At 46.6% G+C, this 15,867-nt stretch overlaps 1 protein-coding gene across 5 annotated transcripts in view; it reads right to left on the bottom strand.

Annotated features, from left to right (window-relative positions):
* Positions 1-15,867, bottom strand: part of TLN2 (talin 2) — a 428,409-nt gene that overhangs the window by 68,723 nt on the left and 343,819 nt on the right. For all 5 annotated transcript variants that reach the window (XM_038580605.1, XM_038580602.1, XM_038580603.1 and 2 more), the window contains 3 exons: positions 15,712-15,844; positions 13,077-13,178; positions 7,849-8,019 (listed from right to left, as the gene is read on the bottom strand). In XM_038580605.1, the coding sequence (XP_038436533.1) occupies positions 7,849-8,019; positions 13,077-13,178; positions 15,712-15,844 (406 nt within the window). The remainder of the gene's footprint in view (positions 1-7,848; positions 8,020-13,076; positions 13,179-15,711; positions 15,845-15,867) is intronic.

Here is a 15,867-nt window from a genome sequence, read left to right as displayed (position 1 = left end):
GGTTCTAGCTCTGGATCCACCTCTTACTAGCTAAGTGGTCCTGAGTGTGGTTTCCTCAGCACAATGGGAATTATCATAACTGTGCTTGCAGCAGAATTCTCCTGAGATGCTATGGATGAATGTATGGTGTATTTATAATCTGAGCAGTCTAGTAGTAGGTGCTTGAGCCTAGGGAAGCTGGACCTAATGTCAGTTAGTCAGCATCAGGATCACACTGCTCCAGGCTCTGGGGACCCCCACGCAGTGGCCATGGCTGTCCTGAAGAGGCTGTGTGAGCCACAGGAACGGGCCCTGTGTGGAACTGAAAGCCATGGCAAACCAGAGGTCTTTCAAAATGACATCTGATGAGACATGAAATATGCAGATTGTGGATGGTGACCTCGAGGCAACTGTGTCAGGATGCAAATGCTAATTATTGACCATTACAAACAAAATTAATTGAGAAGTTAACAGTGACACATAGCCTTGAGGAAGAAAGATCCCTTGACTCTTTTCTTACCTATGATGGGAAGTCCCTCACTGGACCTCTTTCTTCCACCCCCTTCCTCGGCACAGTCCAGGCTTCCATCCAGTGGCCTCCTCATGGCTCTGACCTCTCACCCTCGGCCTGCAGGACCTGGGTCTATTCTGTTTGCCTTCTCTGTTTGCCCCATGCAAATCCTAGCCCTCTTTCAAGGCCTGGCCTAAATACCACCTCCTCGGGTGACTTTGTCCTCATGCTGTCACTGGCCTTCCTTTGGATTCCTACCGCCTTGAGAACCAACTCTAGAGTCATAGAGTCATCAGAGGTGAAGGCCTCAGAAGGATGCGGGGAAAGTGAGGTTCAGTTCTGGAACATGATATAGCTTCTGCTTGGCTCTCTCTCAGGACAGCTGCTTGTGAAGTCCTTGGCCTCTGTGTAAGGAGGCTGGCTGTCTCGAGGCTGTGTGCTGGGCAGACCGCACGGTAAGACCACACAGAGGTACAAAGGGCTGCCCACGGAGCCCCAGGTCCTGAACGCCTCAGTGATTTTAAGTCAGACACAGACCTGGGAGCGAGTGAACGTCAGGTCACTCAAGCCCCAGCTATCACCTGGAAGCAGTGGCAGGAGGAACTCTGAGGGAGAACCACCTCGCTGGGCTCAGTGGGTCTGTAGATCCACCAGAGATCATTCTAAGATGGTGTTGTTTTACGTCACTAAGTTTTAGGATGGCTTGTTTGCAGCAACAGCTAAATATGACAGCCCCTAAGAAGGGCTCCTAAGCCAGCCTTGGGGTCAGAGAAGACTCCTCAGAGGAGGTGTCCTGCCTGAAGAGGAGACCTGGAGGAAGAATCCAGCATCTGGTAGAGTTGGCAGGGTGAAGAGAGGAGGAAAGGGAGAGGGTGCTGGGCAGAGGACACAGCCTGTACAAAGGTCCAGAGGCAGAAAGGATGCGGACTGTGACGATGAGCTGAGAAACGTACTGTGTGCAAAGTGTTGGGCATGGTGCCTGGCACACAGCTCCTGCCCCCTTGCATTATCTCTCAATGAAGCCAGCCCCCTCTCCAACAAGACTGCGTGCTCCTTGCCACCAGTGGGCTTTCCTTCCCTCCAGAAGCAGTGTTCACAGGAAATGAAGGGTTTGATCAAGTCACCAGGTGGGGCTCATGTAAAGGGTGAAACATTCCCTTTTCACAGGTATTCACAGGTAATTTTTCTTTCTTTTCTTCTCTCTTTTTTTACAAGGATGGATAACCTTCACGGGCTGTTGGTGCAAAATTCTCCTCTGGAGAGGTTGTGTAGAAATAAATGGAACCATCTGTTTTGATGCTGCCAAACAGGCATGGATCACAAGAGCTGAGGGCAGAGACAGGGCTTGTGGGGGAGTCAGAACAGGGCCTGGGCCTCCCTCCCTGCCTTCAAGCCCTCAGCTGGCCTCACTCAGGCTGTAGTGACCTGCTCCAGCTCTTCAGACTAGACCAAGAATCCTCGACCATATCCAGGTGAATGCTGGCAGGAGGCCCAGGGCTAGTGTGTACTTTATACATTGCAAGAGTCAGCTGTGGGCCCAATGTGACTGTCAATCCAGTTGCAAAATCTATGTTCTTATGTCTTGGGTCAAGTATTTTAGCATTTGACTGACAATGCTTCCTCCTGAGTGACAGGCAGGAAACCAGGAACAACAATAAATATCAGAGCCAGGAATAGCAGGAAGGACAGACAACTGCTACCCTTCCCAAGGGCCTCCTCTGCGTCAGGTACTGTGTTCATCACCATTGTGCACATCCTCTTCATCCTCACAGCCCACCAGAAGGCGAGAGTTGGCTAACAGCTCTGCCAGGGACCCCTCTGATGATCACAGTCTGAAAATGGGAGCTTAAGCACTAAAGCTTTTGGATCTGGTGGACAACCAGTGCCACTGACTGGCTGGCCATCTGCTGAACTGATGCCACTGGTCAAAAGGAAACTGAGCAGATGGCCAGATCAGGCCAAATTTATCAGCACTACTGAAGAAGCAACCTCAACATAGGGAATACGGCATCTACCAAGGGAAGTTTCAGCCTTTCCCCCCCAAATGGGGGTACTTTTAAACAGAGTGATGGCACCTACATGCCATGTGGCAAAGGCAAAAGGGGCTGCAGGACTAGCTACCACTCCCGAAGTTGGCTGCGCCCCCCCGCATTCAGTGCCTTCCTCTGCCTCTCAGCATCAACCCAGCCTCTAGCTCTCTTGGCTCCATCTGCCATTGTGCGCTCCATTCTCACCCATGAACTTGTTGCCAGCCATGGTCCCAAATCTGCTCAGGACCTAGCCTGTATATGACTTCCAGCACCTGGTAGCTGCTGCCACATGAGCCCAACCCTGGAAGCTTACCCAGGTTGGAATAGTGAAATATTGGATGATCTTTGTTGTAGGTTCCTAGGAGGGAGCCTTTAAGTGCTTAGCATTTCCCAAGTGATCAAGGACTGCCTCTGCTATTATTCACGGTGGGTGCCCTGAACCACACATTAGTTTAGGCTAAGAAAGTGACTCCTGGTGGCTTATGGGCAGTTTCAGGACGGGAGCTGGCCATGCTGGACAGACCAACCATGTGATTAGAGGGTTGTGGCTTTGAGCAAAATAGTATCAGCCTGACCTCTGGGGACCTCAGGGGACCTCACGGGGCTGTAAACTGAATCACTGATCATGAGACTAAATTCAATCAATCATGCCTACATAATGAAATCCAAATAAAATTCTGGGCGGCAAAGTTGCAGTGAGCTTCCCCAGTTGGTGATGCATAGCATTAAGCGGAGACGGTGACACATCCTTGGGACATGTTTAGGACTCTCATAGACCTTGCCTTCTGCATGTCTCTTCTTTTGGCTGGTCTGTAGCCTTTACAATAACATGGTGAAAGGAGAGCAATTTCTCAAGTTCTGGGAGTCATTCTAGCACATCATTGAACCTGAGGAGGTAGAGAGAACCTCTTGAATTTGGAGTCACCTGGTCAGAGGGAGGATGGCCTGGGAACTCTGGAGCTTATGATTGGTGCCTGAAGTGAGGGCAATGCCTTTAACCTGGGAAATCTAACCTAACGCCAGAATTGCACTGCCCCAGGTACTGCCCCCCCTCTCACCCCCCTCGCAGTGGCCACAGCTGTCCTGACACTCCTTGGGGGAGACGACCCTTCCAAAGTCCTGCGAAATTACACCTTCACTTTGGTAGATAGAAGGTAAGGAGGCAAAGGGAAGGGAAGGTAAATGGCAACTCTTTTGACTGACTAGCTGAAAAAAAAGAATTCTAAAGGGGAGGCTGTGTGAGCCACATGAACTGACTCAGTCTGTGGCACTGAAGAGCCATGGGAATCAAGAAAAGGCCTTCCATACGACTTCTGATGAGATGTGCATTGGTCAGATCTTGGGTGGTTGTCTTGAGTATGTCAGGAAGGCACAGCTCACGCTCTCAGGGATGTGATGGAGGAAACTGGTAATTTAGGTTGATTGCTGATTTCATGGTACAGAGAAGGTAAAACATAAAATGTGCAGATTGCTTTATTTTGATGATGGAAGTCTGAAAGGTGACATTTCCTGCACATTACCCTCTAGAGAGAGCACCTCACACAAATATTGATGAGAAAGGTAAAATTGGAAGGTGTGTATTTCTCTAAATTCCACTTCAATAAGATGATCACTGGTGGCACAAAAATGTCAGCAATTCTATATATCCATATTAAAGCCAAGTGCACATTTTCGGGGAGAAGTGAGTGCTGCTTGCCAAGTGTCTGCTATCCTATATGGGCTGAGCTGCTATCCTATATGGGCTGAGGAAGGTACAAGAGGCAAGTTCTGGGGGTGGCAGCATTAAACCACAACACTGCTCTCTTGACTCCCTGGAAAATGTAAAGGACACTTTCTCCACACCGGGGCAATCCAAACCTACAAAAAACACATCCTTGCTCTTGGCTGTCCCAGAAACAATGACCTGCCCATCTGCTTGTGTAGCCTGCTCTCCCTTCCCTCTGCATATTTAAGTCACAGATCCTTAAAGGGTCAGCTGAGAGTCTGTGAAGCCTCCTCCCATTACCCCAAGCCTCTCCCAGGACCACTTCCTCCAACTCCAATGGCAAATCTCACCTCTACCCCACAGCCGCATCCAAATCACACATGCCGGCCACCTGAGCACACTAGTTTCAGACACCCAAAGACACAGTAGGCGCTCAATTAAGGCCTGCTTAAAAGCCCAACAGCCATCTGGGAAGTAGACTCAGAAGGCTCAACAATGAGGTCGTTATTTTAGATTCTGGAGGGGCTCCTTGTTACTGCTCCTCACAGCACAACCCAGGAGAAAAATCAAACTCGGTTCTTTTTTGGAAACATGTCTGAAGTCTACCTCCAAGGGAGCCTTATTTCTGGATTATAGTGCTTCAACTACAAAGCCCAGTAGAGCAGACACAGACATCACAGCAATTTGGAAAATGGGAGAAGGCTACAGGGGGCTGGGGGACACACGTCAATGTGAGCAGAAGGGAAACAAAGGCAACCAATAATTAGAACTGCCCAACAGCGCACAGGGCTGTATAGCTGCTGCAGGAGAAGAAGGAGGGGCCCTTTAAGGAGGATGTAAGAAGGAACTGAGTGGGATAGGGCTGAGTGTGGAAGGGAGGTCTCGGGGGTTATAGAATGAGCATAGGTCTCGGGGGCTCAGTGGGGTGAGGGTTAGGCTATGCAGCAAATGCCTTGTAATCATTGGACTCATTAACACCAGACTCTGGGGCTGTCACTTTTTTCTTTTTTTAAAAAATACCTACTGTGTCAGGCACATTATCTCAGTCAATCTCTATAACGACCCCTGAGAGGTATTCATTATTAACCCCACTGTTTAGATGAGGAAGCAACTAAATGAAGTAATTTGCTAGCAAGAGACAGAACTGGGATTTGAGTCCAATTACGTGGATTCCAAAGCTTATCCTCTTTTCTACCACATCAGAGCCAGCGATGATCATTTAACTGTATATTCTTTGCAAACAGTGACACACAGCATCTAACACATACATACACCTAAGACCTAGCAAGTAACCCCTAGGAAATGTTTGCCCAAAGAATAGTACCCATGGTGACGGAGTCTATGCAATAAGCCTCTTAGGAAAGGACCTAAAAACCCGCTTGTAGTGTCCCAGGCATCCCTTGTGAGGAGCCTGTCAGGGTCTGCGGACAGAGCGCAGGTGGAATGCCGGATGCCAGGGAGGGAAGACACACACATATCTGTCCTGCCTTCCCTCATCATGTCTCAGCCTGTCTCCAATACCTCAGGTCAGTCACGGACAACTGGCCCACTCTCGTGTTCTGCCCCCACTTCCAAGCAGAGGATGTCCTCTAAAGCTTATGGTGCGGGCTGCACATGCTCCCAAACCACGAGTTTCTTGGTATAAAACAGAGCTCCACAAGGAGCTCTGACCTTGTGGTCTAAGCAGATGTGCTAATAGTTAAACAAAACAAAACAAGACAAACAAACAAAAAACCCAGAGAACTCCTAATCTGGATTATTCTGCAGGGAATGAAATCCTCTTGGGTCAGGGTGGAGGAGCTATGTGGCACTGATTCTCAGAAAAAAAGAGACCCTTGAACTGGATCCAGAAGGCAAGTCCTGGCTCCCCCAGTGTGGGGCAGGTGCAAAGTGGGCTGGGCCTACTCGGGCACCTATCTCTCAGCTGTCAGCCAAAAGGGCACTCTCGTTCTTGCTGATCAACCTCCCCATTTCAGCAACAAGGCTTCTTTCTTTCCGGGACACTGAGAACAACCTGAGGGCACTGGCTGGCTCTCAATATTTTTAGCATCCCAAGTTAGGCTCTTAAGAGCTGCCAGATACTTGGCTGGAAAAACTGAACACAGAAAATGCAAGTCTAAGACATCATTCATGCCACTACCAGAATGGTTGTTTCTCAGCCCTGGATGGGTTGCCGCACTGCTGACAGTAAAGCCCACACTCCTTAAGAATGTGGGAGAGGAGATCTGTCACAACACAGCCCTATCTACCCCCCCACCTGCTGTCCCCACTCTGCATGCTCCACACACATTGGATGGCGCGTTGTTCTCTAAAGATACCGCAATCCTCTTACGACCCCATGTATACCTCTGTATATGCTGTTCCTCCTTGCTGGCATGCCTCAAGCTACCCTTATGTGCCAAGTAACTTCCTTTTCTGAGACTGACTAGTCACAGGTCACCTCTTCCCTGTAACTTTGCTTGACCTCCCTCCAGCCCTTGCTTCGGGCAGTGGGCCAGTGTTTCCATAGGGTGCAGGTTCAGTCCTGACTCCACATCCACCTGTCCTGCGATGTGCAACAACTTACCTAAGCAGTCGCAGTTCTCATATCTGTGCACTGGGAACCTCCTTATATCATGGGAGTTTTAGGAGATTAAATATCAAGAGGATATAAGGTATGAGAGGTGGTGCAGAACCAGGACTCAGTAACTTTGAGCTCTCAAATTACTATTTTGTGATTCTGGTTCTTAATCTAGAGTCTTCTCTGCTGTACCACGTTATTGATGTGTAGACCTGAGAGCTGCAACAAAGCATGCTAAAAAGAATACGTACATAATAGGGATTCCTATTGCTTATAGGCAAGTATCCTGCACAGATTGTTCCAGTCCGTGTTCCCGCAATGTAGTCTGCTCAGGTGAGGACCCAGGGAGTTTAGATGGACTATGTGGAGGCACTTGCTAGAAAGAATAAATAGCAGGCGGAGCCTCAAACCTCCTCTCAAGGTATCAGAACCCTGGGGGAACTTAAAGCACAGAGGGCTTCAATAAGGGAAACCATCACTCTGAAACAAGTATCATCCCCAAGAGAAAATGGCATGCTGTCACCATCTTCGGCCACTTCAAGTAGCTGGGTGACACATCAGGCTGAGGAAATGTTCTACCTGCAAACTCGGAAGGGAGATTTTCATATTAAACTGCTGATCCAAGACAAGAGAAACACACACCATGGGTGGCCTTACACCATGCTTTGCTTTGAACTTGGGTACCAGGAAAGGAAATGATATTCACTGGAAAACAACTGAGCTTTGCTCTGCACAGGCTGGGTGTCAATGCTGAGCAAGGTGCCTGGCAGGTATGAATTTTCATTCCTGCAATAACGACACAATGTTTTTCTTTCCCAAGGACGCTTGCCTCCAGATTCTGTCATGGAAAAGATTACAAAAAGGCTTCATTATGTCTATGTCTTGACTTTCTTCTTAGAGATCCCCAGGAAGGCCAATCAAATATTATTTCCCACCTTTTGAGTGGGAAGTTACATATGGTCACCAAGAACTAGAGGATTTTCCTTGGAGGAAACTCAACATTGAGGAATATTTGATGACCCCTCAGTGGCCCTTGGTGAGTCCCTGGGATCCTCAACTGTACCTTGGGGTTTCCACCACCTTCTTTGGCTGCGTACAACATCTGCAGGGCAGATTCTGCCAACGTCTTGGTCTGGTCCAGCACTGTCATCTGCTGCTGATGATCCAGGATCTTGGAGGCGACTCCAACGGCTGCTAAGATCAGGGGCTCAAAGTAGCTCGCCAGCTGTGTCACCTTTCAAGACAAAAAAGCCACAGATGTATCATGTAAATACATGTATCTCCTTTAGGAGCCCCACCGGTGGGGAGGGGACTGAGAAAGGAATGGAATGACACACAGTGGAGAGGCAGACCTGCTAAAGTTTACTCTGCTTTACTCACTGGCTAAAATTTACTTTTGTTTTTTTCTATTATTTAATCCACAATCATGAGTTATTGCCATCATGTTATACATGAGACCCTCAGACCTTATTCATCACTCAATCTTACTTTATTTATTTAATTTATTTTTAAAGATTTTATTTATTTATTCATCAGAGACACAGGCAGAGGGAGAAACAGGTTCCATGCAGGGAGCCCGACGTGGAACTCGATTCCGGGTCTCCAGGATCACACCCTGGGCCGAAGGTGGCACTAAACTGCTGAGCCACCCTGGCTGCCCTCAATCTTACTTTTAGAAGTACTTGCTCATTATTATTATTATTTTTTATAAATGGATTTTTTAAAAATTTTATTTATTTATGATAGTCATAGAGAGAGAGGGGCAGAGATACAGGCAGAGGGAAAAGCAGGCTCCATGCACCGGGAGCCCGACGTGGGATTCGATCCCGGGTCTCCAGGATCGCGCCCTGGGCCAAAGGCAGGCGCTAAACCGTTGCGCCACCCAGGGATCCCAGTACTAGCTCATTAATGAACTCTTGCTCGGATTTTACTTCCTCTGGGGAGACCTTCGTCTCACCTCTCATCATGGCAGAAATGTTACGAAATTTGTTCTGTGATCCAGAGTTGGGTGTGAGAGCTCTACAAACTTTAACTTCATAAAAACAGTAAAGCTTTTGAAAGAAACAAAGATAATCATCTTATGAATGCAGAAGGAAGGGGGATGGGGATGGGCAGGGGAACAGGGCAGTAGAGAGAAGAAGCCTGAGAGCAGAGGCTTTCAAGAAAGCCAATCCAACTGCCTTCTGCCCTGAGCATGTTGACCTGACGCGGATTTGCAATAAAAACAAAAATGATTTCACATCAGTCTAGATGTTCCGTTCATGACTGGTCCAGCCCAGGAGAAGAAAAAAGTCTATCCAGATGGCTCACCACTGTTCTCACTTAGGCCTCCCCAGCAGGTGACAACATGGTTACCTCTGTGCTCACCGGAGCCCACCAGCTGGGTGCTGCAGGGCCACGTGTCACACACATATACTGGGTACATCTCACACGCCAGGCTTTCTGCTAGAAGCTTACCATGCTTCATCTAATCCCCACATTCTAAGAGGTACATACAAATGAAGAGCCTGAGGCTTAGGTGGGTGAAAGAACTTTTTCAACCCCAAGCAGCCAAGATGTGGAGCGGTGACAAGAAGCAGATGTCCTCATCCACAGCCCAGGCTCCTGCCTTCTCTTCCACTGGCCACTACTTCTCATTCTCAGTCCAGCTCCACTATGGTTATAATATTGGGTTTTACAAACGTTTATTATTTGTTTGTTTTTTTGTTGTTCTGTATTCAAAATAAAGTCCAAGAATAATACAATAATACCCATTTACCTAGCATCTAGAATGTCAGATTTTAACGTTTTGCTATATTTGCTTCAGATACCACCATCCAATCCCACTCAGATAAGACACAATGACCCTGATCACACTTTTCTATTCTACTCCTATGTGTGCCAATTACTAATTGCTTAATTATTTCCATCAAGCGTATTTAAGTTCAAGCCTTTGGCCAGCAATTTCCCTTAATGCTTCTCATCGTGTGGAGGAAGAATTAACGTGATGGGGCCATAGGCAGGAAGGCCACTTCACATGAGCTGTGCAGTCAGTGGGTCAGAAATGAAGCAGGGGGCAGGAGTCTGTGGGGCTGGTGGTGGTTGGGACAAAGTGGGAGTCCAAAATATTAAAGTTCATTAGAGCTAACAATGAGACAGACCATCAGCCAGCAATAAACGTACGTTTACTCTTTTATCCTCGAATATAGTTTTCTTACAGATAGTTTCAAAGCACTTGAGCATGGCTATTGCTGGCCTTTACGGTGCTTTGGATGAATTTTATTTTAGTTTTTAAAGATTTTATTTTTTTATTTATTCATGAGAGACAGAGAGAGAGAGAGAGCGAGAGGCAGAGAGAGAAGCAGGCTCCATGCCAGGAGCCTGACATAGGACTCGATCCCAGGTCTCCAGGATCATGTCCTGGGCCGAAAGCAGGTGCTAGACCATTGAGTCACCCAGGCTGCCCACTTTGTATGAATTTTAAAGGGGCTCCCTATCCCTGGGGCAGACATGATTGATGTCAAAGCACATGACTTGGCTGGATTTTGGCCTTGGTCTCTGCTTTGGCCAAACACCTTTGTGTAAGACCCAGCCTGCACAACTGCAGGTATCAGCCCTTACACATCTGCCTTGGATCTCACCCTGTTTCCCTGGAAGGGTATTAGTGTCGCCACCAAAGGGAACCACAGTGCACTGATGGGTTATAAGGGCTCAGGATGGGTACTGTATGTATTAAAGGAGTTAAGACATTTAATGCATTAGAACCTTACATATTTTCTAGATTTGTTTTTTCTCCCAAAGGTTTAATTAATTAATTTAGAGAGAGAGAGTGCGCACAAGTGGGGGAGAAGTGAGAGGGAGAGAGAATCTTAAACAGATTCTGCTCTGAGCATGGCACCTGAGGTGGGGCTCAATCTCATGACCCTGAGATCATGACCCGAGCTGAAATCAAGGGTCAGATGCTTAACCGACTGAGCCACTCAGGAGCCCCTCTGGATTCATTTTTTAATTTTAAAAGTACATTTCACCAATGCAACCATAAAATGTCAAGGGCTGCTGTGTGCTGAGAATAATCAAACACAGCTAAGCTGGTGCCCTCATGGAGACATTATGGCTGGGTGATGGAGAGAGAAAGCTCTAGTTTCAGAGCCACTGGATTTGAATCCCATCTGCCAATTCCTTAATGAGAAGTCTTAGGCAATCTGCTTCCTATTACCAAACTTCAGTTTCCTTCTCCACAAAATGGGGATTAATAATAGCACTAAGACCCATAAGATTGTCAGAAGGATTAAATTAGCATACATAAGAGTGGTTGGCACAATGCCTGCCATGCAGTAGGCACTCAATAAATGCCAGGTGTTACTATTCTTCATGTATTATGGGCAAAAGTTTTTGAAAGGATGTGCTTTTTCCTCTATTTAGGGGGCTTAGCAAAGACTATAACAACTTCTATTTCCTAAACATGAAAGAATAGGAAATATCCTTACCTGGGTTAGCACAGAAGTTTAACACAGAATTTTGAGTAAGTGGTACCTGATCTTGTTTCCCTAGGCCTAGGGTGGCAGAAAGGGTTGAGTGGTAGCCCCCCTAAAAAGATATGTCTGTGTCCAAATCCCTGGAACCTGTGAATATGATCCTATTGGGAAATAAAGGTCTTTGCAATGTATTTGAGGCTCTCAAAATGAGATCATCTTGGATTACTTGGGTGGGCCCTAAATCTGTTAAGAAGTATCCTAGTAAGAGACAGAGGAAGGGAAGACAAACAGAAAAGCAGGAGACAATGTGACCACAGAGGCAGAGACTGGCATGATAATAGTGAAAGAACAGTAAGGGCCACCAAAAGATAGAAGAGCAAAGAATGGATTCTCCCATAGAGCCTCCAGAAAGAGTCGGGCTCTGCCAACACCCTGTTTTTAGACTTCTGAGAGAGATTCCATTTCTGTTGGTGCCAGGCACCCAGTTTATAGTAACTTGCTATAGCTGCTCTAAATAACTAATACATGTGGTCTGAGAATTTGCATTTATCAGTTCCAGGTGATCTCTGGGCCCCCACCTGAGTGTTGTAATAAAGAAATGGACCAGGTAGGTATCAACTCTCAGTCCAGGGTTCTTCTGGATGGAGGGGCAGAGGCTTCCTTTGTCCAGAACTCTCTTTTAGAAAGTGAGACTGGTTTAGCCAAAGGGCCAAGAGTAAATTTGTAACTCACGTGACACAAATATCTTATTTTTCTTTTGATGCCACCCATTGACATAGGAATTAATCTTCCATACTAACTCCATATGGACAGGGACAAGGATTGTTACTCTAGAAATCTAGATATATTTTCTTACAAAATGCTTACTGGAAACAAAAGTAACTGCTGAAATGAAGTCTGGCTACTCTGGCAGACTCAGTTCCCCACAGCAGGCACATGGGCAATGCTCCAGCCCACCTGCTGGGAGAGCTCTGACCTTCAGGCCAGCCCCCACATTCTCTAAACCTCTTCGTACAGGTGGACAAGCCCTCCTCTCTCATTATAAAGGAACTCAGCTGAGAAATGAAATTTGCCACACTTGAAAGCATACAGACACACTGGTCATTTTAAATCTCAAAAACCTTTCCTTCGAACCAGCAGGAAGCTTAGTAGGCCCTTCAGCTGTTCCACAATGTGAAAAAGCAAGAACATTGATTTTCTAAAATCAATACCTGCTGAAAAGATTTTGGTTACTCGGTTTTCTTGATATGCACATCAATACTGATGTCTGCACTGATAAATGTTAGGAAACCCTGAAGGCGGTTAAAAATCCAATTATTTGCCCTCCCTCTATTGAGCACAGGCTGCTAGACAAGTCAACTAGCCTTGAAGGATTTGTAAAGTGAACCCCAAAACAGGTAAAATATTATTCAGTACTTCTACAATGTGGGTATGAGCTCACAGTTGAAGGGTTCCTCTGGAGTGGCCCGGGAGGCCTGGTTATCTAGAGTGCAGTTTGCAAGTTTGCTTTGCTCCTTTATATGTGAAAACAGACACTGTTAGAAACCATGGAAGAACAATGTACCCCTAAACATGTGAGAATGAGGTCAGCCAGCCAGGGACAAAAGATGGAAGACAGCAGACTAGCAATGTCAACGTTCATTTCTGGCTTATTCAGTGAAGGTCAAGGGCAGCAGATGTCTTGTCTTGGAAAATCTGACTATAACCAGAAAGATCTCATTCCAGTTTCTGTTTGAACTCTAGGTGAAAACTGATCCTGAAGTGGTCAGTGATCAATATCACTCACCCCCCCATCGTTCACACAGATCCTCAGCAGGATCCCCTTGGGGCACATTACCTTATGTCCCAGCTGAGCTGCTTCTCCCCGAGCCGCTGTGGCGATGGGATCGATAAGGTGCCCGATTTCTTGGACCACTGAAGTTAGCTGCTCTTGCAGGGCCTGATAAGGAGAGAGAGCTGTCAAATTCCCCCTATGGCAATTCACCATGTAGCCACATTGATTTAAAAATAAAAAGGCCCACGCAGAAGACAAGCAGGCCATGAGAAATGGATACCAAAATATCTACTATATCCTTAACGGATAATCCCTCTCTTGGGTGAGCCACGTAGCTACCACTCCACCCTGCCTTTCGCAGGGTCCCGGAGTTCCCCTGGACTAGAGCCCCCACACTTCCACCCATGAGTGACAAAAGGCAGGTCTGAAGAATACTTTTCCTCCTGGCTCCTCACTCACACCAACCACAGTGTTCAGTGATGTCACCAATATCCTTACTTTGAGTTATTCAGCATAACTATTGGAAGTAAGGAACATTTCCCTTCCAAGGAGGGAAGAAAACTTTGTTCAAACAGGGAGAGCTAATGTGGGGTCTGGGGGAACATCCAGGTGGCTGTGTCCTCAGAACTAAGAACCCTTAAGAAAGGGGAGGTGGGGCGGGGGAGAGAAAAGGCTAATATAAAAAATGAGATCAGCTTTTGGAAAGTAGGACCATTTCCCAGACAAGCACACTGTGAAAATGCCCTGAACTCAGCTCAGCTTCTAAGTGCATTGTATTCAGCAATGTGGATGCAAATACTAAAAACTGCACCCCCCAAGGTATTTCTTTCTCAGATTTGAGAGAAGAACTGTACTCATGCTGTGAAGAGGCCAACTATCTGGGTGACGCTGGTGCATGAGGGAGATGGAGAATTCCAAGGTGGACATTAGTGGCTAATAGCAGAACAGACCAGATCCTTTGTGGGACTCGCCCTAGGAAATGTGCTTGATGGATTCAGGATTAATAGATCACCACCATAGACTAGCAAGGTACAGGGTAGTTTCTGACAAAGTGACACTGTTCTGCTTGTCAGTAATGAGACTCTGGCCCGTGCTGCTTTCCCTCTGAACAATGCTGTATCCAGGCTGGGGTTTCTGGGCAGAGGTGACTTAATGAGAAGTTAATGACAAGAGCAATCTAACATGCCAAATGGAAAACAAAATTCTGTGGATAAAAAGGAAAAAGAGAGACAGAAATAGAAAGATGGAGGAAAGTAGAAACATCCACACTTCCAAGGATCTCATTTAGTTCACTATTGTCTATCTGCTCGAAGTGATTATAGTCAAGAATGCAAGAATATTTCAGCAATGTTATTACAGATGGCTTATTAAAATGAACATGGTATAAGGAGGAAGTACACACAGTTCAAAGGGAACTCCTCAAAGGGAGAGATTTTCTTCCTAGGGAGGAAGTGAAGACAGAGGATGTTTTTGGGAGGGGTGGTGAAAGAGTGGGGGCCTGAGCAGGTGTTCCGAGGTGCTGGTCATCTTTGCTTCTTGATCTGGGCACTAACTAAAAGCTGTGTTTGGTTGGTGATAATTCATCAAGCTCTGCACTTAGGATATGCACACTTTTCTGTATGCATGTCCTGACTTTAATAAAAAGTTGACAATAATTCTAACATTCTGCATAGGATGAGAATATTTCTTCTTTCTTTTTTTTTTTTTAAAGGTTTTATTTATTTGTGTGTGTTTGTGTGTGTGTGTGTGTGTGTGTGTGTGTGTGTGTGTGACAGAGAGAGAGAGAGAGAGAGAGAGAGACAGAGAAAGGCAGACACATAGGCAGAGGGAGAAGCAGGCTCCCTCCAGGGAGCCTGATGCAGGACTCGAGTCCAGGAACCCTAGATTCACAACCTGAGCGGAAGGCAGATGCTCAACCAGGTGCCCTTCTTCTTTTCTTGACAGTGGGGGGAAGGGAGCAGAGCTGGAGTAAAATCGACAGCTCTATCAATAAAAATGAGCAACTCTGGGCCTATTGCTTAGAGACCGCAGCAAAGTTCACCGTGGATGAATTCGTTGGCGGTAAGGGACAGGTCAGTAAACAGACCATCCATATTTATTAAGCACCTCCTGAGTGTCAGGTTCTTTCAGTAGAAAGAAGGAAGTATGAATCAAGGGCCTTTGGACAGGTTAATTGAAAAAATTGGCAAAAGAGGGCCATGGCTCTGAATTAAAAATATAGTGCAAAAGGTTCCCAGCACTGGATATCGGGCAACTTAGTGCAGAATCCTTTACCTCTGAGTAGACCAAATGTGTAGACTTTAATGCTAAATATGCCCATTAGTCAAAAAATGCACTGATAAAACATGACAAGGAAATATTCCAAAATTTACATGTCTTGGTCTGCTCTACTGATGTGTTAGACTGAATACGGTAACCTCACTTTTCTGACATACTCTCATCTGACAGTGATCATTTCCCCCCAAATTTCAGCCATGTTTGTAATTTCCACTCCAGCAGTACATGTGTTCCTTCACCAAAGCGTTTCTACTCAGCATCTGCCTTATTCCCTCAACAAACTTCCCAGGTGGGTTCCAGGGATAAAGGTAATTCTGTGATGAAATGCCAGCATCAAAAATGTGTTTGGCCCCATTCCCCAAAGCTGTGATTCTTAAGTACTTTCAGAGGCCTCTGATTCAGACACCGAGCCCCGGCCTACCTCCACAGAGATGTCATCCCTCGTGGCCAAACTCTGGCTGACAGCTGCCAGAGAGGCCTGCTCAATGTCCCGGATGCACCGGTTGATGCCATCGATGGAGTAGTCACACTCTCTCTGCCCAGGGGCCTTGTCCCTGGAAGGACAGGGCAAGTCAAA

The sequence above is a fragment of the Canis lupus genome, chromosome 30 (assembly GCF_011100685.1).
Source record: "Canis lupus familiaris isolate Mischka breed German Shepherd chromosome 30, alternate assembly UU_Cfam_GSD_1.0, whole genome shotgun sequence".
NCBI classification, from domain to species: Eukaryota; Metazoa; Chordata; class Mammalia; order Carnivora; family Canidae; genus Canis; species Canis lupus.
This window is presented reverse-complemented; position numbering and strand designations above follow the sequence as displayed.